The sequence below is a fragment of the Rattus norvegicus genome, chromosome 1 (genome assembly GCF_021556685.1).
Source record: "Rattus norvegicus strain SHRSP/BbbUtx chromosome 1, alternate assembly SHRSP_T2T, whole genome shotgun sequence".
NCBI classification, from domain to species: domain Eukaryota; kingdom Metazoa; phylum Chordata; class Mammalia; order Rodentia; family Muridae; genus Rattus; species Rattus norvegicus.
In genome coordinates this window covers 90,388,831-90,414,833 of record NC_141534.1, presented here as the reverse complement: position 1 = coordinate 90,414,833, position 26,003 = coordinate 90,388,831, and the positions used below count along the sequence as shown (strand labels likewise).

Here is a 26,003-nt window from a genome sequence, read left to right as displayed (position 1 = left end):
TGTGAACACAAACACACACATGCATACACACACTCATACACACACATACACATGTATACACACACTCATACACACATACACGTGCATATGCATACATGTGCATATGGACATGCATACACACACAAACAAACATAGGTATACACACATTCATACACACACTCATGCACACATACACATGCACACACATACACACACATACATACACAGATGCACACACACATGCACCCACACGTATATACACACATGCAAACACACACAGGCATATGCACATAAGGAGTGAAGTAAATCTTTTTCTGTAAGACAGAAAGAGATTAAAGGTCCATCCAATCCGAGGGCAAAACTCTTGTCTAGCCTGCTTCGGTTTGTACTGGATTGCCATCCGTGGGAAAAAACAGACAAGAAGCAATAGATGTGTGCACACAGTAAACTATTTAATTCCATATGCTGTGGAGGAGAATGTGAGAGAGCTCTAGGAAACCAGGACAAGGGTCTTGTGACCTCGGTGTCTTTAAAAACCAGCACAAAAAAAAACAAAAAAAAAACAAAACAAAAAAAAACAAATAAAAACCAGCACGGCATTGTTCTGGATTGTGCTTTCATGCCCCTCCCAGGTGCAGTGGGAATACAGAGTCCACTTGGGATTTCCCACACCTGGCTATTGATATCCACTACTGTGCCTCTAGAAAAACAGGCTTTGACCACGCATGTGGCTTGTCCTTGTGGTTGGAGACTTTATTCCTGTGATTCCCCTTAGCCCTCAGAAGTTAAAATGCTGATGCTCTGAATGAAGATGACCACTCCAGGAGCCTTTAGTCTGCCTCACTCATCTGCCCGATTCTCCCAGGGTGAACTGTCTCCAGACGGTTCTTCACTCAGACAGGGTTTCTCTATCCCGAGCTGGTACGGAACTCACTGTGTAGATCCACCTGCGTCTCCTCCTGAGTGCTGGGATTAAAAGTGTGAGCTACCACAACCAGCTCCACTTATGTTTCTCAGCGCACGGAAAATGTACCTATCTGTCAGAATACATGCAGGTAATACTAATGATATTGATTTCTTCCAAAGGGGCCAGGATGGGTAAAGAGGCTTCTCATTGCTTGTTCATTCATTACCATCACCGCTACCATCATCATCACCATCACCATCATCACCACCATCACCACCATCATCATCATCACCACCATCACCATCATCACCACCATCACCATCATCACCACCACCATCACCATCACCACCATCATCATCATTACCATCCTTTGTAGGGGCGTGTCTGCCACCGTGCATGTGTGAAGGTCAGAGAACGTCCCGAAAGAGTCAGTTCTCTCCTTCCACCATGTAGGTCCCAGGGACAGAACTCTGGGTCACCAGGTTTGGCTCCAAGTGATTTTCTCCACTGAGAATCCATCTCACTGATCTGAATCCCCAATTTCATAAAAGTCATGTAAGAAGCGCAACTCAGTGGCCGTGTGTACTAAGAACACAGGCTCTGGGCTCTGGGTTTTATCCCAGGTGTGATCATAGATAACCAATGCCCGTAAGGTGGGACTCGCCTCGAGGCAGAGGCGGGCAGATCAGATTTTTTTTTTTTTTTTGGTTCTTTTTTTTGGAGCTGGAAACCGAACCCAGGGCCTTGCGCTTCCTAGGCAAGCGCTCTACCACTGAGCTAAATCCCCAACCCCGCAGATCAGAAATTTAAGGTTGTTTTCAGGGACACACGAGACCCCTGTACTAAACCTAATCTACAAGTGAATAATTTAAAATTATATGTGACTGGGCATTGGGTCACATCTGTTTAGTCGGAGCATTGGGAGGTGGAGGAGAGTAGATCTCTGTGAGTTTGAGACCTGCCTGGTCTACATAGTAAATTCCAGGACAGTCAGAGTTATAAAGAGACTCTGTCTCAAAATTAAATGCAAATTAAAATTAAATTTAAAGCAAGTTAATAGAAAATAAAGGTGGTATGTGTATATATATGAACATACATACACACAAAGTATATATATACAACATATACTATATATAAGACATATAACATTTATACAATATGTATACTGTGTGTGTGTGTGTGTGTGTGTGTGTGTTTCTTTGTCTGCCTCTTTGCATATATGGGGACCAGAGGTGATTGTCAGGTGTCTTCTGTCTTCTTCTATTGCTTAGAAAGATTTTTTTGGGGGCTGGGGATTTAGCTCAGTGGTAGAGCGCTTACCTAGGAAGCGCAAGGCCCTGGGTTCGGTCCCCAGCTCCGAAAAAAAGAACCAAAAAAAAAAAAAAGATTTTTTTGTGTATGGGTGTTTTGCCTGCATGGATATCCATGGCTGCCTCTGTGTCTTGTGCCTTTGGAGGCCAGAAGAAGGCGTCAGATTCCTTGGATCTGGAAGCTGGGAACGTGGGTACTAGGAATCGAACCTTGGTCCCTTGGGAAAACAGCTGAGCCACCTCTCCAGCCCCGGTCTTATCATTTGAGACAAGAGTTTCTGGACTCTGCTGGGCCATCCCAGCACTGCATTATAGATGTGCGTCCCCATGCCCGGCTTTTACAGTGACTGCTGGAGATCCACACTCAGGCCTTCACGAGCGATATTGTCATCATTCTTTGAGCATAGTTTCTATATGTCTCCAATTCTAACACATCAATGTTCTCCTTACACGGATGAGTGCCGCAATCTGGGCAGCCATGGCTTTCCCCAAGGTTCCCCCAGATACCAGCCCCTCTATAGTTCTACCCATGCTCCTTCTCAAGCCTAATGTTACCCACCCAGGGGCCTCCCTCAATTCACTGTCACCCGTGGAAGTTCTCACCTCAGGGGGGGCCCACAGTTGACCATCGAGATTGTCCTGCTGATGTAGGTGTCGGAGGGCAGCTCGCGGACCCCTGGGTTCTCGTGAAATCGCTCCACTCGTTGCTGGAAGCTGACAGGAGAGAGGGCAATGACACAGGTGAGACAGCCTGCTGGTCAGGGTCCATGCCCCGTACTCAGACTATCAATTAAAGAGGATCCTGCTCCCTGCGTCTCTGAACCTCCTTTTTTTATTTCCAATCACCCACCCCAAGTGCTGGAGATAGAACCCAAGATTCTTACATGCCAGGCAACCCGTTTAGAACTGAGCAACAGGTTGGGGATTTAGCTCAGTGGTAGAGCGCTTCTAGCAAGCGCAAGGCCCTGGGTTTGGTCCCCAGCTCCGGAAAAAAAAAAAAAAAAAGAACTGAGCAACACCCCCAGACCCTAATTGCATCATATATCTATATCTATATCTATATGATACATACATATATATATTCACACACACACACACACACATACATATATATATATATATATATATATATATATATACCATTGAGCCACGCCCCCAGCTCCTCACTGGGGGATTCTATGCAAGTGTTCGTTCAAGCGCTGAACCACACCTCCCAAGATTATTGTTTCCTTTCTGTTCTTTCTACTTCTTTTTTTTTTTTCGGAGCTGGGGACCGAACCCAGGGTCTTGTGCTTGCTAGGCAAGCACTCTACCACTGAGCTAAATCCCCAACCCCTTCCTTTTACTTCTTAAAGATTCATTTCATTTTAGTTATGCATATGAATGTGTCTCTGTGCCCAAGGAAGACCATAATGGACGTTAGACACCCCTGGAGCTGGAGTCACAGGTCATTGCAAGCTACCTAATGGTGGGTACTGGGATTAGACTGGAGGCCTCTGGACCGCATGCTTACTGAGCCCTCTTGCTGCCATTTATCCTGACCGCCTCAGTGTGAACCCGATCCCGATGGTCAGCCCCCTCAGACCGTCCTCTCCCTGCTGCCCCTCACCTCTGCAGGAACTCCGCCAGCCCTCCCAGGCAGCAGTAGGCCATCCTCTCCACGAACTCCTGACTGATGTGCGGTGCTCGCTCTGTGTGCTCTTCTAGCAGCTGCGTGGACCAGGAGGAGGAAAGGAGACACGTTGTAGGTTGTCTTCCTCCCCTCTCAGGGCCTGGGCGAGCCTACCTTCTTCCTCCCACCTCACAAACATCCTGGGCTAGATTGCTGGGTCGGTAGTCCATGCTGCCCCACTGCTCCTCATCTTCCTGCAACACTCGAAGAAGGGCTGCTCGGGTCTGAGCCTGCAACAGGGGGATGGACCAGCACAAGTCAGGCGCAGACATGGTAGTAGTATATGCTTTTAATCCCAGCACTTGAGACACAGAGGCAGGCATACTTCTGAGTTTGAGGCCAGCCTGGTCTACAGAGTGAGTTCTAGGACAGCCAGGGCTACACAGAGAAACCCTGTTTCAAAACAACAACAAAAAAAGCCAAAGGTTAAAAGACTAAAAGGCTGGGGGCATGCATGGCTCAATGGTAGAGCCCCTGCCTAGAATCCCCCAGTAAGGGGCTGGGGGCATGGCTCAGTGGTAGAGCCCCTGCCTAGAATCCCCCAGTGAGGGGCTGGGGGCGTGGCTCTGTGGTACAACACTTGCAGAAGGCCCTTTTCATTGCAGCAATATGTGGGGGACACAAAAAGAGCTCCAGAGATTTGTATATCTGATTCCCTGATCTGGTAGAGTGTCTTTAACTCAACAAGTGAGAGTACCTTGACATATGATTCCAACAGACCCATTATTAACTACTTGGCTTTTTTTGTTTTTGTTTTTGTTTTTGTTTTTGTTTTTGTTTTTGTATTTATTTTTAAATAGAATCCCACTGTGTAGCCCTGGATGGTCTGGATCTCCCTAAGTGGATCAGGCTGGCCTCTCTCTGCTTCCTGGGGGTTAGGATTAAAGGTGTGCCAGCAGTCTTGGCTCAGGTGTGTGATCATTTTATGTAGATGCTGGGCTCTGTGAGCATCCGGGCCTTGCAGTGAGATGCTGGGCCTGGCTTTCTCTTGCTACAAGGGTTGAAATGTCTGAACTTATCAAATTTCTTTGTGTTGCGGGGTATGCTGGAGAGGTGACACAGAATGTAGAAACAGCAGGCATGGTGGTGCAGGCAGTGATCTCAGAGGCTGAGACAGGAGATTGATGAGTTCAAGGCCAGTCAGAGTCCTACAGTGAGACTCTGTGTCAAAAGAAAAAAGTTAAGAATAAAGAGACAAGAGAAAACAAAAGAGAAAGACAGGGACACAAGGGAGAAGGGAGAAAGAGAGATGAGAGATGAAGGGAGGGAGGGAGAGAAGATGGATGGTAGGAAGGAAGGAAAGGAGGGAGGGAGGGAGGGAGGGAGGGAGGGAGGGAGGGAGGGAGGTCAGTCTGCTATGGATTTGTGTGTTAATGGCCATTAGCAGAACTCAGGTCACCACAGGGAAAGGGAAATAGCCAGTGGGTAAGGGGCTGCCTTCCAAACCCATTGTGACCTCCCTCTTTCTACAGAGCCCCTCCCCATTCCTAGTGGCCACTTTGGAGGGTACCTTCACATCTGTGACACATTCATCTTCCAGACCTCGAAGGGTGCCAGCAGACAGGAGGGGCCCCAGCTCCCCGTTCTCCAAGGCAACCACGTCTACCAGGCCCAGGATCTCCCTGGGATGGGGAAGTAAGAGACAGAGAGAAAGGTCTGTGAGAGGTGGGGCTGGGCCCTGGGCCCCTCCACGTGCCCCACAGCCTCCGTGTTGGCGACCCTGGGCCACTCCCTTCCTCTCTCGGGCCAGCCTTCCTCATCTCTCAAAGGAAGTGTTTAGAATTATGTTTCCCTTGGCTCCAGCACTCTGAGTCAGATCCTCTGATGGATGGCGTCCGGGCAAGACGCAGCTGTCAAGTTGGGGCCTGACGAGCTGACGGGGAAGTCTTGTCCAGGACCAGCTTTGCCAGGAGGAGGCTCCCTTCCCCCACTGTCTCACCTGACTGGGGATGAGGGTGGGGCTAGGGAGTGGGGGCTGGCGGGGGCGGGGCTTGCCAACCCAGCTCCAAACTCGCCCCTTTCAGGCAAGCTGAGCATCCTCTTCACCCGCTTCACACCTCCCTGTCACGCACTCTCAGAGGGCTTTTCCTTGTGGGATGCCTTCTCAGAACTGCCATCTTCCTCTGATTCTTAGCCCAGGCCTTCCTTATCGCTTCCAGGAGCTTTCCGGACCCACATCCTGTCTCTACCTGTCCTGGATGGTCTGAGACTTCACTGCCGAGAATTCTAAAGGCTACCAGCTTTTCCTTCCTATTCTTTTCACGACAGTGTTCTGATCTTTTACTCTTTTAAAGGGCCCGTGTAGCCCAGGCTACCCTGGATTTCACTACATAGCCCAGGCCCCCTTTGAAGTCTTGAATCTCCTGCCTCTTCGAGATTGTAAATGCGTGGGATGATGCTGGGCTTCAGGGACCTCCCTTTGTCACAGCCTTTCATCCTCTGAGGTTTGATTTGGACATGGCTAACTTCTTTCTTCCCAGGGGAGGTATAAAGCATAACCTCGTGCATGGGGTTATCTCCGGATCATACCCTCCAATCCCTCACAAGTGTGGTCCATGTGGAGATTCAGAGGCTTAATGGACACCAGACTCTAGAACTGGGAGAAAGGACCCACAGTGCAGGAACAGAACTCAACAGTGTGGGGCAGTCAATATGGATGAAGCCCAAGGGTACAAAGGGAGTGTAGTAGCTCAGGGGTCCTTAGCACTACCGTGCGTGGCTGAAAGGGTTGTAAGTCTGCTGCAGAGGACTTCTGTCCAGTTCCCAGCACCCACACTGGGCAGACCACAACTGCATGCCAGTTTCACAGGGTCCGACACACACTTCTGACTGCCACTAGCGTACACATGCACATACACACCCATGCACACGCATGCACACACATACAGAGAGAGAGAGAGAGAGAGAGAGAGAGAGAGAGAGAGAGAGAGAGAGAGAATTATAGAAAAAGGTCTGCTTAGCCAGGTATGGTGGCACACACCTTTGATCCTGGCACTTGGGAGGCAGAGGCAGGTGGATCTCTGTGAATTGGAGGCCAGTCTGGTCCACGGACTGAGTTCTAGGACAGCCAGGGCTACACGAAGAAACCCTGTCTCGAAAAATAAAACAGAACAAAACAAAAATCTACCTAACAGGTTTGTCTCTCTAGATACTTGGAAGGCTGAAAAGAGAAAACTGGAAGTGCAAGACTTGCCTGACATACAGAGTGAGTTCAAATCCAACCTGGGCTACAGACTGAGGCCCTGCCTTACATAAAAATAAAATACAAATACAAAAGCTGAGGTTGTAGCTCAGTGTAGATTGCTTGTTTAGTCTGTGAGAGCATGAAAGGCTCTAACCTAATTCTCAGAGCAGAGAGAGACACAGAGACAGAGAGAGACATGCACAAAGAGAGACAGAGAGACAGAGAGAGAGACACGCACAAAGAGAGACAGAGAGACAGAGAGAGACAGAGAGAGAGAGAGAGAGAGAGAGAGAGAGATTGACACAGAGAGACAGAGAGAAACACAGACATGGAGAGACACAGAGAGAGACACAGAGAGACAGACACACAGAGAGATACTATTTTTGTTTGACTTGTTTTGTTTTTGAGACAAGGTTCCTCTGTGTAGCCCTGGCTAGCCTCAAACTCAGAGATTGCCTGCCTCTGCCTGCCGAGGGATGGCATTAAAGGCATTGGGCACCTTGTAGCTCCATGAGATTTATATATTTTAAAAACCATTGCATGTGCTCATGGTCAAAAAGGACAGGCATGCCAAGTGCATGTGGAAGTCACGACCCACCTCTGTGACGTCTGTTCTCTCCTTTCACCCTTACAAGCATCCTAGCGTTCCAACTCAGGCTTGCATGGCAAACGTCTTTACCCCTGTGACATCTCGCTCATCCTTACCGTTTTATTTTTATTTGAGGCAGGATCTTTCTTATAGCCTTGGATGTTCTAGGACTCACTACACTGACCAGGCTGTCCTGAAGTCTATCTGCCTCTACCTCCCCAGTGCCTGGAATGCAGGCAGGGGGCCATCACAGCCTGCTGCATTCTAGAATTCTAAGGCTCAGTAGTCCTGAATCTGAGAGTTAATGGGACAGAGATTTACAATGCTAAAATCTTGGGACTGGTATGGTGGACAGCTAGTCCCATTCACGTCATGAATATTTAGTTCATCAGGGACCAGAAGGGTCCACAGCACTGAGCTACTAGGTGTGCTGTGCACAATGGAGCTGAGAACTCAGAATGAGAGCAAACCATGGTGGTCTAGGTCTAGGTCTGCAAGGACCACAATGCTAAGATTTGAGGTCCCCGAGAGGCAAAGCACTGGGGCACAGAGAGTCACAGTGTACAGAAAGTGCTAATACCCCGGGGCCTGGGGGAAAATGTGGCTCAGATGCAGGGAATAATGAAAAGCCAGGAAGGGGACCCCAAGGCCATCAGCATAGTCCATCAAGGTTCCAAGACTAGGACAACCAACAACGCTGGTGTAAGGGTGGATGTGAGTCAGGTAAGGTCAATGAAGGTCAACGTCATATAGAAGGTCCATATTTGCTAGGGTCTAATAAGTCAAGCGTTACAGTGTCACACCTGTAATCCCAGCACTGGGCATGACCTAGTTAGCCTTAACTACCAATCAACAAAACTTGAACCAGAGAGAAGACTCCTCTGCTAAGGAACTTGTCAGACCAGTCTCTGAGGGACTGTCTTGTTAACTGACACAGGAGAGCCCAGTCCACGGTGGGTGGCCCCATACCCTAGGCAGCTGGTCCTGAGTTACATAATTAGTTAGCGGAGACACAGCCTGCCAGGCTGAAAGCAGCATTTCTCCATAGTGTCTCCCCGACTTCCTTGAGTATGAGTTCCTTGGTCAGAGATCAGGCTGCATGTGAGGAACAGTTCACCAGTCTGCCTTTAAGTTCCTGCTTGAGTTCCTGCCCTGGTTTCCCTCAGTGAGGGACAGTGGGATCTGTGAGCTGAAATAAATAAACCCTTTTCTCCTTTATGTTTATGGTCAGTGTGGATTTTCTTTGTTTTGTTTTGTTTTGTTTTTGTTTTTGTCTTTGTTTTTTTGTTTTTTGGTCACAACAAAATGAATTAAGGAATAAGGGAAGTAGAGGAGGATCTTTTCCAGGTGAGCTCTCTGAGGTGTCAGTACTGCAGCCAAGTTGTTAATTGGGGGACAGAGAAGAGGAGGGTGAACTGGGGCGATGGCTCAGTGGTTAAATGCACTTGCTATGGGCTTTTTTTTTTTTAATTTTTGTTTTGTTTTTGCAGAGGTTCCTAGCACCCACATTGAGAACCTTACACCGGGCTGTAACTCCAGCTCTAGGCTCTTCAGGCACCGCATGCCTGGGGAGATACATATGCCCAGATACACATGCATATAAACAAAACTTACAAAAGAAAAAGAAAAGGAAGAAAGAAAGAAAGGAAGGAAGGAAGAAAGGAAGGAAGGAAGAAAGAAAGAAAGGAAAGGGAAAAAAGAAAAAAGAAAAAAGTCTGGGTGCGGCAGTGTTCGCTTTTATAGGAGCCCTCAAAAGGCAAAAGCAAGCGAATCTCTGAGTTCAGCGCCAGTTTAGTCTACATAGCAGAAAGAACCCTGTCTCAGAAAACCAAACCAGCCTGGGCTACATGAGACCCTATCCCTAAAGCCAATGCCTTGAACAAAGTGCCTGGGGTTAAGGTGAGCGCGGCCCGAGACGCCCCGGGCTCACCTGGGGTACACCTGATTGTGCCAGTGCAGCAATGCGTAACGATCGGCCAGAGGGAGCCTGCGGCGCGCGGCCGCGCCGAGCCACTCGGCCAGCGCCTCGTGGTAGCCGCGCAGGTAGACAGCACCGGCGCGCAGCCCCGCAGGGTAGGCGGGCGCCAGGCGTCCGCGCACAGCGGCCACGTCTTCCAGCAGGCGCGCGCGTAGCGCCTCCAGCTGCCCAGACAGCGTCCCGCGCGCGCCCGGGGCCGCCGCCTCCTCCAGCCGTTCGCGCGCCGCGCGCGCCACCGCCTCGGCCCAGTGCGCGCGTAGCTTGCGGGCCGCCCCGGGGCCGCGGCGCGCGTCCGCCTCCTCCTCCTGCAGCAGCACGAGGCCCAGCTGCGCCACCGCGCCCGTGCCGGGTCCGGGGGCCGCCAGCGACTCGCGCACCAGCGCCCAGAGCTCGCGCTGCAGCGCCTCGTACAGCAGCGCCACGTCCCGCGCGCGCCGCCCCGCGCCCGCCTCAGCCTCCGCGGGCGCCTCCGCCTCCAGCTCCAGGATGTGCTCGTCCGCTCGCGCCAGCTCGCGCCTCTGGATCAGGCCCAGGATCTCCAGCACTGTGCAGGGGGTGGAAGAGAAAGGATGTCGGGAAGCGAGGCACATGCCTCAGTACCCGCAAAATGAGAAACAGAGGATGAGGAGAGTCAGGAAATCCAAAATGAGAGGGTTTCAGAGCTTGGGACAGGTCCACTAGTTCCCCCCAACATGAGAGAGTAAGGGCGATGCTTGCCTTTGACCTCAGCAATTACACCCAAAAGAGCAGCCTGGGCTACAAAGTTGAGGACATGTCACCAAATACAAACAAATAAACAGGTGAGATGGTTCAGCGGACAAAAGTGCATGCTGTCAAGTTTAACAGCCCGAGTTCCATCCCCATTCCCAAGACCGACAGGTAGAACTGATTCCTGCAAGGGTTCCTCTAACCTCCACACATGTGTGCGCTGTGCCGCGCGCGCGCGCGCACACACACACACACACGCACTCACGCACACGCACACGCACACGTGCACAGAGGGAAGAAGGAGGGAGAAAGAAAGGAAAGGGTCTGTTTACAGTCCCAGCTCTGGGGAGGTGGATGCAGGAAAATGTAGTCTATCTTGGCTACATAGCAAGTTCGAGGTCGTTCTAGGAAATACAAGTCTCTGTCTCAAAAATAAATTAGGGGTTGGGGATTAAGCTCAGTGGTAGAGCACTTGCCTAGGAAGCGCAAGGCCCTGGGTTCGGTCCCCAGCTCCGAAAAAAGGAACCAAAAAATAAACAAACAAACAAACAAACAAACAAACAGCAACGAAGAGCGAGCATCCCCAGAAGAGAATAAAATGAAAGAAGTCGAAGTTGGAAGGGAGAAGATGGAGGATCGAGGCCAGAGGCTTTGGAGATGAACTGCCGGTGCAGGGTGGGGAAAGAGACTACAAGAACAGCAGCGACACGGAGCGAGAAGAAGGCCGGGCAAAGCTGGATGATGTGGTCTTGAATCTGTCATGCTGGCATTTGGGAGGCTGAGGCAGGAGGTTTGTCTTGAATTCTAGGCTATCCTGGGCTATGTTCTGATCGCCAGCCTAGGCTGAGCCACGGAGGGAGGAAACAGGAGGTGAGGGAGCTAGGGGGACGGGGTGAGGAAGAAGGGAACAGTTATAGAAGTGGTCAGGGATGGAGGAGTAGGAGTGTTCCAACACAAGAAGGGAAAAGACACTAGGGTGGAGGAAGTGGCTGGGACACAGAGAAGGGTCTTCACTGTGGCTTGGTGGGGTGTGAGAGAAAGTAAAGGGATAGAGAGAGCCACTGGAGAGGGGGCAAGGGACAGGCTGGTCAGGGAACAATCTATACTGAGCAGAAATGGGGTCTTTGGAATGAGATGGCTGTGAACGCAAGGTCACACACGCTCTAGGAATATGGGTCTCTCGGCAGAAAGGGAAGGCATAAGTTTGACAGGCCTTAGGTAGAGGCCAAGGGGGAGGAGGGTCCCGTTGGCCAAGAGTTACCCTCAACACCTCCCCCCCCCCTCCGCTTCCTCCCTGGCAGAGAAGCTATTTCCTGAGCTGGGCTATTTCTGCCCATCCGTTTCCAGAAGGCGGGGGCTCCAGTCACCCCCTCCTCACCTCTCTGCAGTGCCCTCCCAGTCCCCAGGGAGACAGAGCTGAAATAGCCTCTGTCCAGGATGTGGAGGGCATCAGAGGACAGAAGAGGCTCCAGGAAGGTCCCCTCCCCCAACTCTGATGCATGAAGTGGGGGTGGGGCTGAAACTAAGGGGGTGTTGGCACAGGGCTGGGGAGTAGGATGGAGTTTGGGGAGAAGGCAGAGTGATGGGGTTTTAACAACGGAGTGAACTTGCTCTTGGGATTTGCAGACTGAACAAGAAAGCCAGAGTCCATGGGAGCAGATACATAATCCTGTCTACTGGGGAAGCTGAGGCAGGAGGAAACCTAAACTCAAGGCCAGCCTGAGCTACTTTGTGAGACCCTATCTCAAAATGTGGGGAAAAAAAAAGATCCAAGTGTGGTGGTCCACACCTATAATCCCAGGACCCAGGACTCGGGAGGCAGAGGCAGGAGGATCACCCCTGAGCTGAAGGCTATCCTCATTCACAGTGTGAGCTCCAGGCCAGCCAGAGCTAAACAGGGGCCAGAGAGACCATTGGGGTTAAAAGCACTGGCTGCTCTTGGGGAAGACTCAGGATCAGTTCCCAGCACCGGCATGGTGCCTCACAACTGTCTGAAACTTCAGCTCCAGGGGAGCCAATGCCCTCTTTGGCCTCTGGGGGCGCTGTATACACGGGGTGCACAGACATCCATGTAGGCAAGCTCATATAATAGTAACAATATAATTAATAATTAACAATAATAATAAAATCTCTAATCACAAAAAGATAGAGAGCCATAGATTCACCTCCTGCACTGCAGACAGAACGGAGGGCTGGGCAGTGGTGGCGCTCTCCTTTAGTCACAGCACTGAGGGGGCAGAGACAGAGGTAGGCGGAGTTTGAGGACAGCCTGGTCTACAGAGTGAGTTCCAGGACAGCCAGGGGTATAAGGAAAAACCCTGTCTAGAAAAACAAAACAAAAACAGGAAAAAAAAAAAAAGAAAGATAATTGAGTTCATAGCTTTACATTTTTGGCTGCAAGCCTACGGTTTAGTGATGGAGCCATCTCTCCAAACCTTGTTTCCCTCTGGATTTTGGAGATGGAAATCTGATTTCCCGGATTTCACAGCTAGGCTGTCTCACAGGCCCCAGGAACTAAGAACAACGTGATGATGACGTCAGGAAGAGAGAGATGCTGAAGAAGCATTGGGGTATGACATGGGAGTGCGGTTGAGGATGGAGAGAGGGTAGGGTAATAGGTTGGCTGTGTCTCCCTGAGCAAACATGTGGCTTCCAATGTTCCAGTATTCCAAGTGTGACCTCAGTTGGAAATAAACTCTTTTTAGGAGTCAAGGGAATTGGTCCTAACCCAAAGACTCGTGTCCTCTGAGAACAGAAAATTGAGGGTCAGGGAGTCAGCTCCACAGGTAAAGGCACTTGCCACCAATCTCCCTGAATTTACACCTGGAAATAGAGAATTGACTCTGACAAGTTCTCTGTCTACCCCCCTCCAGAGACAGACAGACAGAGACAGACAGAGGAATGAGAGGAGTCACAGGGACGATCCCACACAACGATGGAAGATCCAAAGGATAAATCTACAATTCCAAGGTGCCCAGATGCCCAATTGCCAACCAGAGCTGGGAAGGGACATGGAAGGGTCCCCTGCAGGTTGCCTGAGTGGCTGGGAGTGCGTGTTTTTGAAAAGCAAGCCTGGACATGAGATTGAAGTGAGGTTGAAGGTGGAGGACGGATGTGAGCTTCAGAAAAGGGGCGGGGATGGGGCTGTGTGACCTGAGCTTAGACTGGGGTGGGGGTGGGGGTCTGAACTCAGCTCAGGGCCGGGCTGTTTAAGTCTGGGGTGAGGGCAAACCCAGCTTCACTGAGTTTCAGAACATGGGGTGCATGCTAGCTGTGGTTTAAATGGGTGTAAGACATGACAGGGTGACAAGGGCCTTTGTAGTTGTTGTTAACACTTATTTAGTGTGTGGGTATGCACTGGGGGGAGGGGCGTCAGAAGTCACCCCAGGAGAGTCAGTTCTCTCCTTCCACCACTAGATCAAACCCAAGTCATCAGGCTCCACTGGTAAGGACTTTCATCAGCTGAGGCATCTCGCTGGCCTCCTTTCTTTCCTTTCCTTTCTCTCTCTTTCTTGCTTTGCTTATGTGATTTATTAATAAACTTCTTACTTATTACTATTATGTGTGTATTGGGGAATGTGTGCTCTTCTCTGTGTGTATGTATGATGTGTGCGCGCACGCGCGCGTGCATGAGCCGTATCGAGACACTACCCCTAGAGTTGATAGATACAACGGTGAGGCGATGCGCCCCCACCCCGGGTCTGCATCAGGAGTCCCCACTCACCTGACAGTGGTTCTTTTATTTTGGGCGGCTCCGGGACTTTGGGTGGGGGCTCAGGGGCTGCCTCGCCTGCAGGCACCAGTCTTTCTGCCAGGGATGCCCGCCTGGGCTTGGGCCCACGTCCGAGTCTCAGGAAAGCCAGTCTTCGAGCGGCTTCCCCAGCTGGCTCCTCGTCGCCATGGGTTCGGAACCCCTGAAGCCGGTTTAAGAGGCCGAAATCTGCTGAGCTCCTCCGTATGCCCGGTGCCAGCACGCGGCCCAAGAAAGAGCGGACTTGCCGGTCCCCGGGGCTGCCTGCCCGCCGGCCTGAAGTCCAGCCCAGCCGGAAGGGGGCCAGACCAGCCAGCTTCTCCAGTGTGGCCCGGCGGCGGCACGATGTCCCATTGGGGAGTGTCCCCAGTTCCCCATCCTCTTCTTCCAGCGTTGGAGTCTCTTCAAAGGGGTTGCGAGAGGACCGCAGGGGCAGAGTCCCTGCTCTCGGCACCTTAGGGTCGCCCACCCCCAGGCTCTTCAGGATTGGCATTTTTGACAGACTGGCACCTGCAGAAAAAGAATGACCGAGGTGATGTTAGTGACATTTTCCCTGTGTGCGGAGGACTCCAAATAGACGGTGCCAGGCACAGGTCTTCACACTTAGAAACATTAGGGGCTTCAAGCCAGGCATCCTGGCACACCCTAAATTCCAGCGTATGGAGCTGAGGCAGGGGAATTGAGAGCTCGCTCCGGGTAAACCAGGGATGGTATTGAGTCTCAAAATTAGGAAGACAAAGCTGGTTGTGGCGGTAGCCCTCTGCAATCCCAGCACTGGGGAGGGGGAGGCAGGAGGACCAGCCAGACTTGGCTACACTGTTAAGATTTTTTAAAGCCAGATTGAACTAAACACTCTCTCTCTCTCTCTCTCTCTCTCTCTCTCTCTCTCTTACACACACACACACACACACACACACACACACACACACACAAACACACCACACACACACACACACAGAGGGAGGGGGGAGAGAGAGAGAGCGCTGATGCTATTAAGACAAAAGGGAAGTGTGTAGTTATATATCCCTATAATCCCGGCACTCAGGAGACAGAACAGGAGGACTGACAAACAAACAATTATGAGAGAAACAAAAAAATATATAATGGAGGCTGGGGGCGTGGCTCAGTGGTAGAGCCTCTACCTAGGATCCTCCAGTGAAGGGTTGGGGGCGTGTCTCAGCGGTAGAGCCCCTGCCTAGAATCCCCCAGTGAGGGGCTGGGGGCGTGGCTCAGTGGTAGAGCCCCTGCCCAGCATGAACAAGACTCTGAATGTGATATTAGACACTGTCAAAAAAAACAAAAACAAAAACAAAAAATCTTCCTAGGTCTCAAGATCTACTCTGTGCAGGCATTGGGAACACAGCTGCGACTATTATACCAGACTCCGCCCTCACAGGGTTCACACCATCCCAAGTCCTGTCCTCTAAGCTCCCTCTCTGGTCCTTTATCCATCCCTATGTCCACCTCACAGTTGGAGCCTGTGACCACTTCTCTGCCCCACACTCAGGTTTTTTTCAGACTGTAGTACAGGCTGGCCTGAAACTTGTTATGTAGCCTATGAGGTGATCCTCCTGCCTCACTCTCCTCGTGTGACTACAGCTGTAAGGGTCTTTTAATTTTTGAGGCAGAATTCATTTACCTGAGGCTAGCCTCGCACTCCTGATCCTCCTGCCTCTGCTTCCTGGATCACGGCAGTGCATCACTGTGCCCTTTCAGCTTCTTGGCTCTTGCAGCTCAGCTTTGAAGACTTCACACAGCATCAACCTGAACTCCCTCTCCCAAACTTTCTATAGCTCCCCACAGCACCTGGTGCATTGTTCAGGCTGCTCCCCGATCATAGCCCAGGGGTTGGCCAGCTGTACACCTCACTGGAACTAATAAATCCTTTGGTTCCTTTTCTCTGGGTCTCACGTCTGCCTATCCCCCCACACGGACCCAGTTCTCCACGATTCGGATCTCAGTCCCAAGGCTGCCTCCTCCAGGAAGTCCCCCTGACTGCTGGGTCTCTTATATCCCTTGGGCTCCCTGAGTTCTCTGTTTCTGTCCCTGCCTAGGGACAGGTCTGATCCGGCCTGAGAGTCTAGTGAGGGCAGGACTGGCCTGTGTCATTCATGCCTGCTTCCCTGGCTTGGAGGAGCATGGCTCAGGCACTGTGGAATGGGTGCTGACAGGAAACAAAGGAAGGAAGGAGGCAGACAGTTCATTCCTTGGGGGGGAGGAGGTCATGAGGAGCAGGTCGCACAGGACCTGAACTCTGTGACAAGGGACTTGGATTGTTTCCCAAGGGCATTGGTGAGCCACAGAGACCCTTCATGTTGACTGATTTTCAGTATTGTGTATAGGACTCAGGGGCCTAGCGAATGCTGGGCCCGTGTGAGCACTGAGGTATAGCTCAGCCTTGTGTCACCATTTTATCAGTAGTGTGTGTGTGTGTGAGTGTATGTGTGAGTGTGTGTGTGAGTGTGTGTCTGTGTGAGTGTATCTGTGTATCTGTGTGTGTGAGTGTGTGTCTATGTGTGTGTGTCTGTGTGTGTCTGTGTATCTGTGTGTGTGTGTCTATGTGTGTGTGTCTGTGTATCTGTGTGTGTGAGTGTGTCTGTGTATCTGTGTGTGTGAGTGTGTGTCTATGTGTGTGTGTCTGTGTGAGTGTGTCTGTGTCTGTGTGTGTGTGTGTGTGTGTGTGTGTGTGTGTGAACATAGCCACTGGAGTGCCACAGCACTCATGTAGAGGTCAAAGGACAACTATGGTCGTCAGTTCTCACCTTCTAACGTGGGTCTAACTCAGGTGGTTGAGCTTAGTGGTAAGTAAGTACCTATCTTAATCAAATGTTTAGAAAAGTATTAAAAACAAAGTTAATGTCCCGGTGCACTAGCTCACATAGGAGCTCTCAGAGATTAGGAAGCCGAGGAGAGAGCGTCACCCTGAGGTGAAAGCCAAAGATGCTGTGATGTCTAGGATAATGTGAGACTCAGAGTGAGATCTTGTCTCACAAAACAACAAAGCTGGAGGCTGCAGAGGCAGCTAAGTGGTCAAGAGGACTAGCTAAGGACCTGGGTTCGATTCCCACCACCCCCATGGCAGCTCACTGCAGCCGTAGGGGATTCAACAGCCCTAATCTGGACTCTTTGGGCCCCAGGCATGCAAGTGGTGTACAGACATACATGCAGGCAGGACATGAGCACACATAAGAAAATTAAAATGAAAAAGAGGGCGTGGCCTTCAGCGGCTGTATTTTGCCATTTGGCACTTCCCTTTCCCTTCGCTTAGGTCGCGACTCATGATCCTTACGGATGTGTATGCGTAGCCGCACCCGCTCTGGTTCACTTGGTTTAAGGGCTGCGTAGTATTCCAGACCTAATTGGGTAAACAAACCACTAAATGTGCACTTTTTCTTTTTTTTTTCTTTTCTTTTCTTTTTTTTTTTTTTTTTTCCGGAGCTGGGGACCGAACCCAGGGCCTTGTGCTTGCTAGGCAAGTGCTCTACCACTGAGCTAAATCCCCAACCCAAATGTGCACTTTTTCTGCCCCATGGGACAGACCCGTGGGTGGTTTTGAGATTAGCAAGTGAAGGGGAGACTGGAGTGGTCTGAACCTGTGGATGGGATGCCTTGGAGGAAGAGAGGCTGGCTGGGGGAGGGGGAATCTTCCAGCTTCCAGACTCTAAACCTCCTTCTGTTTCTAAGACATACTGTTGTCAACCTCCAGTCTCCTCGGTCCCCTAGCCCCAGTGAGGCAGTCACCATAGCGACGCTTTGCTTGGAGCCCCTATGGGGGTGTAAAATCCACGTGCACACCCCCCCTCCCGTGCGCACACACTACGCACACACACCGATTTATTAGTCGTCCCTTTTCTGGAAGGCTTCGTATGCTTCTCAGTCAAAAATGGCTGGGGAGGGAAGGGGAGTTGAAGGAGAGAGAACGGCGGGGTGGCTCAGTGGGTAGAAGCGCTTGCCCTCAAGCCTGACAGCCTGCGTTTCGTCACTAGAACCCATAAGGTAGAAGGTCTGAATGAACTACAGAAGCTGTGGCACGTGAGGCCACACCGCACACAAACTGTAATGAACCTGGTTCCCTCCCTCCCTCCCCCCTCCCCCTCCCTCCCCTCCCTCCCCCCTCCCCCTTCCCTCCCCCCCTCCCTCTCCCCCACTAATGGCTATCATAGTCTCACAAACTACCTCCTAAACTGCTGGATCCAACCGGATCTACTCCTGCCCAGACTTTCTCTGCCACTCACTCAGTCTAACCCCCACCTCCAAAGCTGGCTGTGGTACCCATCCAACTGTTCCCAGCACATTCCCAGCACACTCCTGAACTGGCAGCATTTTCCCCAAACCTCCCCCCTCTCCTTCCCCTTCCTGGCTCCGACACCTCCCTCTGCAACCTGGCTCCGACATCCTGCCCTCTCCAACACCCTCCACTGCCTCCCGGTGCCCAGGCCCCTGACTCACTTCCGAGCCTCGCTCAAGCCCCCAGCCTCCCGCTTCTGCAGGATGTCTAGGCCACCAGCGTTTCCCTCTCCCGGCCCCTCCTCCTCTTCCTCGCTGCCAGCCTTTCCCCAAACCCTCCTCCTCAGAATTCCTGACACCCCTCAAGCCCCAGCATGGAGCCGGGTGTGGTGGCGAAGCCTCCTGTAACCCCAGTGCCCGGGAAGCTGGAGCCGGAGACCACATGCTTTTGAGATTTTTGAGGACTGGGTTCCATAGTGAGACCCTGTGTACAGACAAACCCCGAATGGGAAGACTATGCCTTTAATCCTGGCAACTCTGGAGGTCAACCTGAGTCACGTGTGATCAAAACATCAAAAGCCAAGGCAGGGGATGTGGTTCAGTTGGTAGAGTGCTTGTCTGGCTTGCAAGAGACCCTGGATTCCCACCCCAGCAGCCATGCAGGCCTATAATCCACACACTGTGGAGAGGAGGGCAAGACCAGAGCATCAGGATCATCCTCGGACATATAGAAATTTGAGGGCAGCCTGAGCAACATGAGACTGTGGGAATGTTCCCCTCCCTAGACAGGATTTCTCTTGTAGTCTCCGATGTTCTGGAACTCACTCTGCAGACCAGGCCAGCCCTAATTCACATATCCACCCGCCTATGCATCTTGAGCGCTGGGATCAAAGGTGTGCGCCACCACTGCCCAGCTGAAAAAATTATTTTAAAAGTCCCAAGGTCTGTGTTGGGAAACTGACCCTTTTAGGCTAAGCATCCTTAAGCCTGTCTCCAACAGCAGCATCGCCAGTTGGGGCAAGCAGCCTCTATATCTAATCCTACCCTCGGTAGCTCACTCTCTCCCTTCATTTTAATCTAATTGATTAATTAATCAGTTTTATGTGTGGACACAGGTACCGTGGTCCATATGTGGAGGTCAGTTGTGAACTTGCAGTAGTCAGTTCTCTCTGACTTGTGGGTCTCAGGGATGGAACCCAGCTCCTCAGGGCAGCAGGCGTCTTTATCTGCTGAGCCATTTTGACAGTCCTTCCTTCTTTTCTTTCTTCCTTCCTTTCTTTCTTTCTATTTATTTGTTTATTTAGAGTCTCAATCTATAATCCAAGCTTGTTAAAACTGGCCAGCCTCCTGCCTCAGCCTCGGCTCCGAGCCCTCACTGGCCCTGCAGGTGTGAGCCTGTAGCCAGGCTTTCTGGTTGGTGCAACCGTCCTCACTGGAGGCAGCCTACTCGAGGGGGATGTCCCCTATCCAGCATCAGAGTGTCAGCGTGCATTAGACCTAACATCCCCTATCTCCTCAGCCATGAGTGGTCCCCAGATCTCTACAAGGTCTTCCTACCTCTCTGAAACCCCAGACACCTCCAGGCCTCACCGGTCCTCTGCCTTCTGCACAGCACTCACCAAACCCAGCCTCCCGCTCGCCTCTGCTTACCCAGCTCTCTTGCTGGGTTCTGGGTTCTGGGCACCCCATCTTTGGAAGAAGTTGGGGCCATGCATTCTTCAACCCGACACTCACCTTCCGTCTGTGCCTGTCCTTCTGTCCTTCTTGCTGTCCAGTCCCCAGGCTACTTGGGCTAGGAATGCTGAGAGCTTGGATCTGAGGGGGGGGGGTTGGAGGAGGACAATTTCCTGTCAGGAAGCCCCTCCCTCTCTGGGGCCAGGGGCTGGAAGGCCCCATTATCTGTCTGCCCTTCTAGGTCAGGCTGTGGTTGGGCCCTGCTGTGACAAGGGCCACAGACCCCTGTCCCCGCCCTCACCCCCCCTCCCAGCTTTGCCGGAATCCGCCCGCCGCCCTCCTGCCTGCTTTTCACGCCTCCCAAGGTAACAACATCATCCTGTGTACCCAGGGGAGACACCCTGAGCTGGACATGGGCCCACAACTGTGCGCTAGAGTAATGGAGGTGTAGCTGGTGTCTCAAGGGAGCGTGTGTTCCTCTTGTGTCCTCTGCTGTGGGACAGGACTCAAGGGAAACTCCACTGATCCCAGAGGCTAGAGCTGGGGACCCAGTGGGACAGCCCTGGCATGGCTTTTAAAATGTAACTCTTAGCCAGCGGTGGTGGCTCACCCATTTAATCCCAGCACTGGGGAGGCAGAGTTAGGTAGGATCTCTGAGTTCGAGGACAACATGGTCTACAGAGCGAATTCCAGTACAGCTAGAGCCTCTGTAGCAGGATTCTGTCATTCTTCTGCCTCTTCTGTGGGCTTATGATCAGATGATATACTCAACTGCGTTTGTCTTTTTTTTTTTTTTTTCCTCCCTTTGAGACCAGGGTCTTACTATGTAGCCTAGGCTGGCCTGGAACTCACAAAGATCCTGCCTCCCAAATTCTGGGATTGAAGGCACGGGTCACCATGCCTGACTCTCTTTTGTATGTGTGTGTTGTGGGGTGCTGGGGAATTGAACTCAGGGCCCTGTGCACGATGGCCATGTTCCCCTGTCCATATTTGTATTCTTTTTTTTTTCTTTTTTTTTTTCGGGGCTGGGGACCGAACCCAGGGCCTTGTGCTTGCTAGGCAAGCGCTGTACCACTGAGCTAAATCCCCAACCCCCCATATTTGTATTCTTTACAGACTCCCCAACCTGCCCACTCCAATGCGGGTGCCGTAAATCTGACTTTTTTAAAAGTGTAATCTTTATTTATTTGTGACTGCAAATATCACATACATGCAGGGCCACACTGACTAGAAGGAGAGAGTTCCCCTGGACCTGGAGTTACAGATGCTGGCCCACTGCCCTGTGGTTGCTGAGAATTGAACCCTGGTCCTTTGTAAGAGCAGGCAGTGCTTCTAACTGCTGACCCATCCATCCCCCAGCCCCAAATGCATACGGTTATGCCTTGCAGTTTAATGGATTTTGTGCACTTACAGGGTTGCAGCAGAAAGGGCTAGCATCCGATTCCAGAACATCTCCGTCTCCTTGAAGAGAATCCATGGACTCCCGTAGCCCCCCTCCCCCTTCCCAAAGTCCCGGGAAACCAGGAATCCAGGACTCCTGTTTCTCAGCCAAGTTCCCCGCTTTTGAACATTTCGTAGGAACCATATTGTATGGTGTGACCTTTTGTGTCCGGCTCCTTTTACTAAATGTAACGTTTTCAAGCTCCATCCACTTTGTGAGCCTCAGTCTCCACCCCTTGGAAATGGAGTTTAGGAATCTTTGGAGAACAGAAGGACCCCGAGTGAGTAGAAAGGCTACCATCTGCCCCCTGGTGGTAATTGTGAGTACTGCAGCTGTCAGAGTTGGACCATTCCACCTCAGGGACCCCATCTTATTCCTACAAAGCTCCTAGAAACACACCCAGAGCTCTTTCCTTAATACTTTCTAGTTCCCACTTTCGTTTATTTGAAAACAGGGTCTCACTATACAGCCCAGGCTACCCTAGAACTCACTCTGTAGACCAGGCTGACCTCAAATTTAGAGATCAGCCTGCCGCTGCTTCCCAAGTGCTGGGATGCGGGGCATGTGTCACCAGCCTGGTGGCTTGAAGTATTTTATCTATTGTGATGGTTTGTATGTGCTTGACCCAGAGAGTGGCACTATTAGGAGGTGTGGCCTTGTTGGAGTAGGTGTGTCACTATGGGTGTGGACTTAAGATCCTCACCCTAGCTGCCTGGAAACCAGTCTTCTGCTAGCAGCCTTCAGATGAAGATGTAGAACTCTCAGCTCCTCCTGCACCATGCCTGCCTGGATGCTGCCCTGCTCCTGCCTTGATGATGATGGACTGAACCTCTGAACCTGTAAGCCAGCCCCAATTAAATGTTGTCCTTTATAAGAGTTGCCTTGGTCACAGTGTCCACAGTAGTAAGTACATCGCTAAGACATCTGTATATGCGCTTTGGTTTATGGTTACACCTTGGCTGCACTATCACCGAGAAAAAAGAGATCACTGCAGTTTAGAGATGAGGGTTCTGGGCTGGAGAAATGGCTCAGCGGTTAATAGCACTGACTGCTCTTCCAGAGGTCCTGAGTTCAATTCCCAGCAACCACATGGTGGCTCACAACCATCTGTAATGGGATCCGATGCCCTCTTCTGGTGTGTTTGAAGATAGATACGGTGTACACATGTACATAAAATAAATACATAAATAAATATTTAAAAGAGAGAGAGATGAGGGTTCAAATTCCTAGCACTTGTGAGTCTGAAGCAGGAGGATTGAAAGCTAGAGGTGAGCCTGTGCTATATATTGAGATCATGTTTGTCTCATGCCTGTGGGGATTTGGCAAGTGGAGACAAGAGGTTGGCCTGAAGTTCAAGGTCAGTCTGGGCTACAGAAGGAGACCCTGTCTCAAAAAACACTTAACTGGCAGGGGAGTTACTGTGACTGAAAGGTGGATTTCTGTGGGCGAGGCTTCTTCGGATTGCTGACCCCTCGATTTCCCCAATGTGAAATTGACCGCATAATTTGTGGTAGCGGAGACTTGTGATCTCAAACTCCTCAGTTAAAACAAAAGAAAAACAAACAACTCCCAGAGTTATAACTGGGTGTGGTGCTCGCGCCTGCAGTCTCAGGCCTCCGGGGTGGAGGTAGGAGGATCAAGGCCAACCTCAACGGAGGAGAACCTGGGTTATATGATAACTGGTCTCAAAATCAATAAATGAGTAGGGTTAGCTGTGTGACGGGGTGCGGTGAAGGTGCTTGCCTTTAAGGTGGGTGACCGGAGTTTGATCCTGGGGACTCACAGAGAGAGGAGACAACTGACTTCCAAATTTGTACACACACACACACACACACACACACACACACACACCACACACTCACACACACACAAGCATGTGCACGCATCTGTAGTTATTGGAGAAGCCAGAGAAGGTGTCAGGTCCCCTAGACCTGGAGTTACAGATGGTCATGAGCCACCATGGGGGCGCTGGGAACTGGGCCCAGGTCCTCTGGAAGAGCAGCCAGTGCTCCTAACTGCTGAGCCACATCTTTAGTGCACCCTGCCCCAGTTCAATACAATTCGCTTCCTTGCATGTTTGCATGATTTAACTTTTTACAAAAGATTCATTTATTTATTCTGAGTACACTGTTGCTATCTTCAGACACACCAGAAGAGGGCATTAGATCCCTATTACAGATGGTTGTGAGTCACCATGTGGTTGCTGGGATTTGAACTGAGGACCTCTGGAAGAGCAGTCAGTGTTCTTAACCACTGTGTCACCTCATTTTTAACTTTTTTTTTTCTTTTTTTCGGAGCTGGGGACCGAACCCAGGGCCTTGTGCTTGCTAGGCAAGCGCTCTACCACTGAGCTAAATCCCCAGCCCCCATTTTTAACTTTTAAAAGTGTTTATGCTTAGTAGCCAGTCCTATAACCAGCTTGCTCGAGCTAGCTCCAGCACATGGCTGCTATCCTTTGTCTCTTGTGGCTTTTATTCTGTCTGATAGGGTCTCATATAGACCAGGCTAGTCTTGAACTCACTATGGAGTTGAGGATGATCTGGAACTTCAAACCTTCCAGGATACCACCATGCTTGTAACATCTAATTTTCACAAAGGGAAACTGAGGCTCAGGAAGACTTTCTAAGACAGCGAGACAATGGGCTCTGGGCCAGGGTGATGCATCCCCCCCCTTTCCTCCCACAAGGCACTGTGTGTTCTCAGCACAGTCTCACCCCACCCCCACCCCCCACACCCGGGTCTGTATGCCCCTGCAAGTCAACACCTGTTTGGGCTTCCAGCTATCTTGGCAGGCAAGTGAGGCTCTCTCTCCTTCATTGTACAGACTGGGAAAGTGAGACAGCCGGGGCTGCTGGCCAGTTATCTACCCTTGCTGCACCCAGGGCTGAAGCTCAGGATGTCCTTGAACCCCTGATCTTCTTCACCCCAGGGACTGCCTCCAATTTTGGTTTTTCTTTTCTGAGATAGGGTCTTGCTGTGTATGGTCTAGAACTCACTGCAACCCATTCTCTCAAGCGGGATGACAGGCACACAGGCCTGCCTCTCTCTCTCTCTCTCTCTCTCTCTCTCTCTCTCTCTCTCTCTCTCTCTCTCTCTCTCTCTCCTTTCTTGCTGCCACTCCTTTATTCCTTTCCTCGGCAGACTTCCAGTCCTGGAGTTTCTCTTTGTCTCTTTAGTTCCCTCTGCCTTGGCGCCTGATTATCTCCGTTCTGTCTTTGTCTCTGTGTCTCTGTGTCTCTGTCTCTGTCTCTGTCTCTGTCTCTGTCTCTGTCTCTCTCTCTCTCTCTCTCTCTCTCTCTCTGGGGTGTGTGTGTGTGTGTGTGTGTGTGTGTGTGTCTCCCCGGTCCCTGTCTCTGTCCCCTTTCTGTCCTGATCCTTTTGTCTCTGCCCTTGGCTTCTCTGTCCCTCTTTGTGACTTTGCTTCTTCCCATCTCGCGTCTGTGTGTCCCCTCTCCCATCTCTCAACATCTCCCTCTACTCTCTCCTCAGCAACTCTCTGCCGCTGACTCTGATTCTCTTGTGAGAACTTGCTGGAGACCGGCACGCCCAGACCTGCCTCCGCCCCCAGAACCGGGGAGCCAGCCCAGGCCTGTGCCTTTAAGAGCCGGCGGCAGGGGCGGAGTCTCAACTGACCCCGCCCACCGCGCCCCTCCCCCTGACGTCCCTTCCTCCCCAGCCCCTCGGTCGCCTCCCTCCGCCGCCGCCCCGGGCCGGCTCCGCGCCCCCTCCCCGGCCCCCGCCCGTGCACCCTCCTGTCTGCCCGCTGCCCAGATGGCGCCCCGGGTTCCCCTTGCACGGGGCCACTAGGACCCTCTGTGTCTTCTCCCCTCCCCCGTCCTGCCCTCTCTCGCTCTCGCTCAGCGAGGACTCGGGCGTCCAAGGCGCCCAGCTTTTGAGCTCGCGTCCCCAGGTCGGCTGGGGGGGGAGGGGAAGAGAGGGGACCCCGAGATCCCCACCCCCCCCCACCCGGCCGCCCCTGTCCCTTTCCCTCCTGGGACCCCAAAGAAGATGTCTTCGAGGACGGCGCTGGCCCCGGGCAACGATCGGAACTCGGACACGGTGAGTGGGGCCCAGCCCCTTGGGGAACCCTGGCTGAGTCCAGCCATAGAACCCCTCCCGGACCACTGACCCCGCCAGTCTTGACTCCTTTCCCGGCTCCACATCCCAGACCGACGCTTCCCATGACTTTGAGGCCTCTCCGCTCCCTCCTCCCGACAGCCCCAGCCCAGCCCGACCCCTAGGGGCGCCCCTGTCTTTGGACCCTTCTCCGGTCCCTCTGCAGAGCGCTTCCGCCTGGTCTCTTCCCTCCAGGAAGCCCCCTCCCCTGCCCACCGGCAGCCCCTCCCTTCCTCAGCTGCCCCGTAGTCCCCGGCTCGCTCGCTCGCCCGCAGTCTGGCCTCGACTCTTCCCGGATGGCATGGGCCCCTGTTCCCCGAGGCGCAGCCCTGTCTCCCCCCTACCCCATCCCCCTCGCAAGGCCCGACCCGGCCTGGCCCTGCTGTCCTCCCTGCCTCTTGTCGAGTCGGGGTGCTGGCTCTCCCTGCTACCCCTGGCCAGTCCCCAGATCTGTTTGGGCTCCTGAG

The 26,003-nt window shown here is 51.9% G+C and overlaps 2 protein-coding genes across 6 annotated transcripts in view; one reads left to right on the top strand and one right to left on the bottom strand.

Annotated features, from left to right (window-relative positions):
• Exoc3l2 (exocyst complex component 3-like 2) overlaps nucleotides 1–20,105 on the bottom strand; it is a 31,521-nt gene extending 11,416 nt beyond the window's left edge. Inside the window, exons 1-8 of one of the 2 annotated variants that reach the window (XM_087590996.1) lie at nucleotides 20,040–20,090; nucleotides 14,052–14,588; nucleotides 9,572–10,163; nucleotides 5,379–5,490; nucleotides 3,997–4,098; nucleotides 3,806–3,906; nucleotides 2,800–2,910; nucleotides 411–945 (exon numbers count right to left, since the gene is read on the bottom strand). In XM_087590996.1, coding sequence (XP_087447122.1) covers nucleotides 888–945; nucleotides 2,800–2,910; nucleotides 3,806–3,906; nucleotides 3,997–4,098; nucleotides 5,379–5,490; nucleotides 9,572–10,163; nucleotides 14,052–14,571 — 1,596 coding nt within the window. In that variant the 5' untranslated portion in view covers nucleotides 14,572–14,588; nucleotides 20,040–20,090 and the 3' untranslated portion in view covers nucleotides 411–887. 2 annotated transcript variants of the gene reach the window in all.
• A 4,975-nt stretch (nucleotides 20,106–25,080) lies between these two features.
• Mark4 (microtubule affinity regulating kinase 4) overlaps nucleotides 25,081–26,003 on the top strand; it is a 33,484-nt gene continuing 32,561 nt past the window's right edge. For 3 of the 4 annotated variants that reach the window (XR_015639559.1, XR_015639565.1, XM_087589096.1), the window contains exon 1: nucleotides 25,081–25,479. Coding sequence is in view for 2 of the 4 variants with exons in the window: in XM_087589096.1 (XP_087445222.1) it covers nucleotides 25,429–25,479 (51 nt within the window). In the remaining 2 variants the exon portion in view is untranslated. 4 annotated transcript variants of the gene reach the window in all.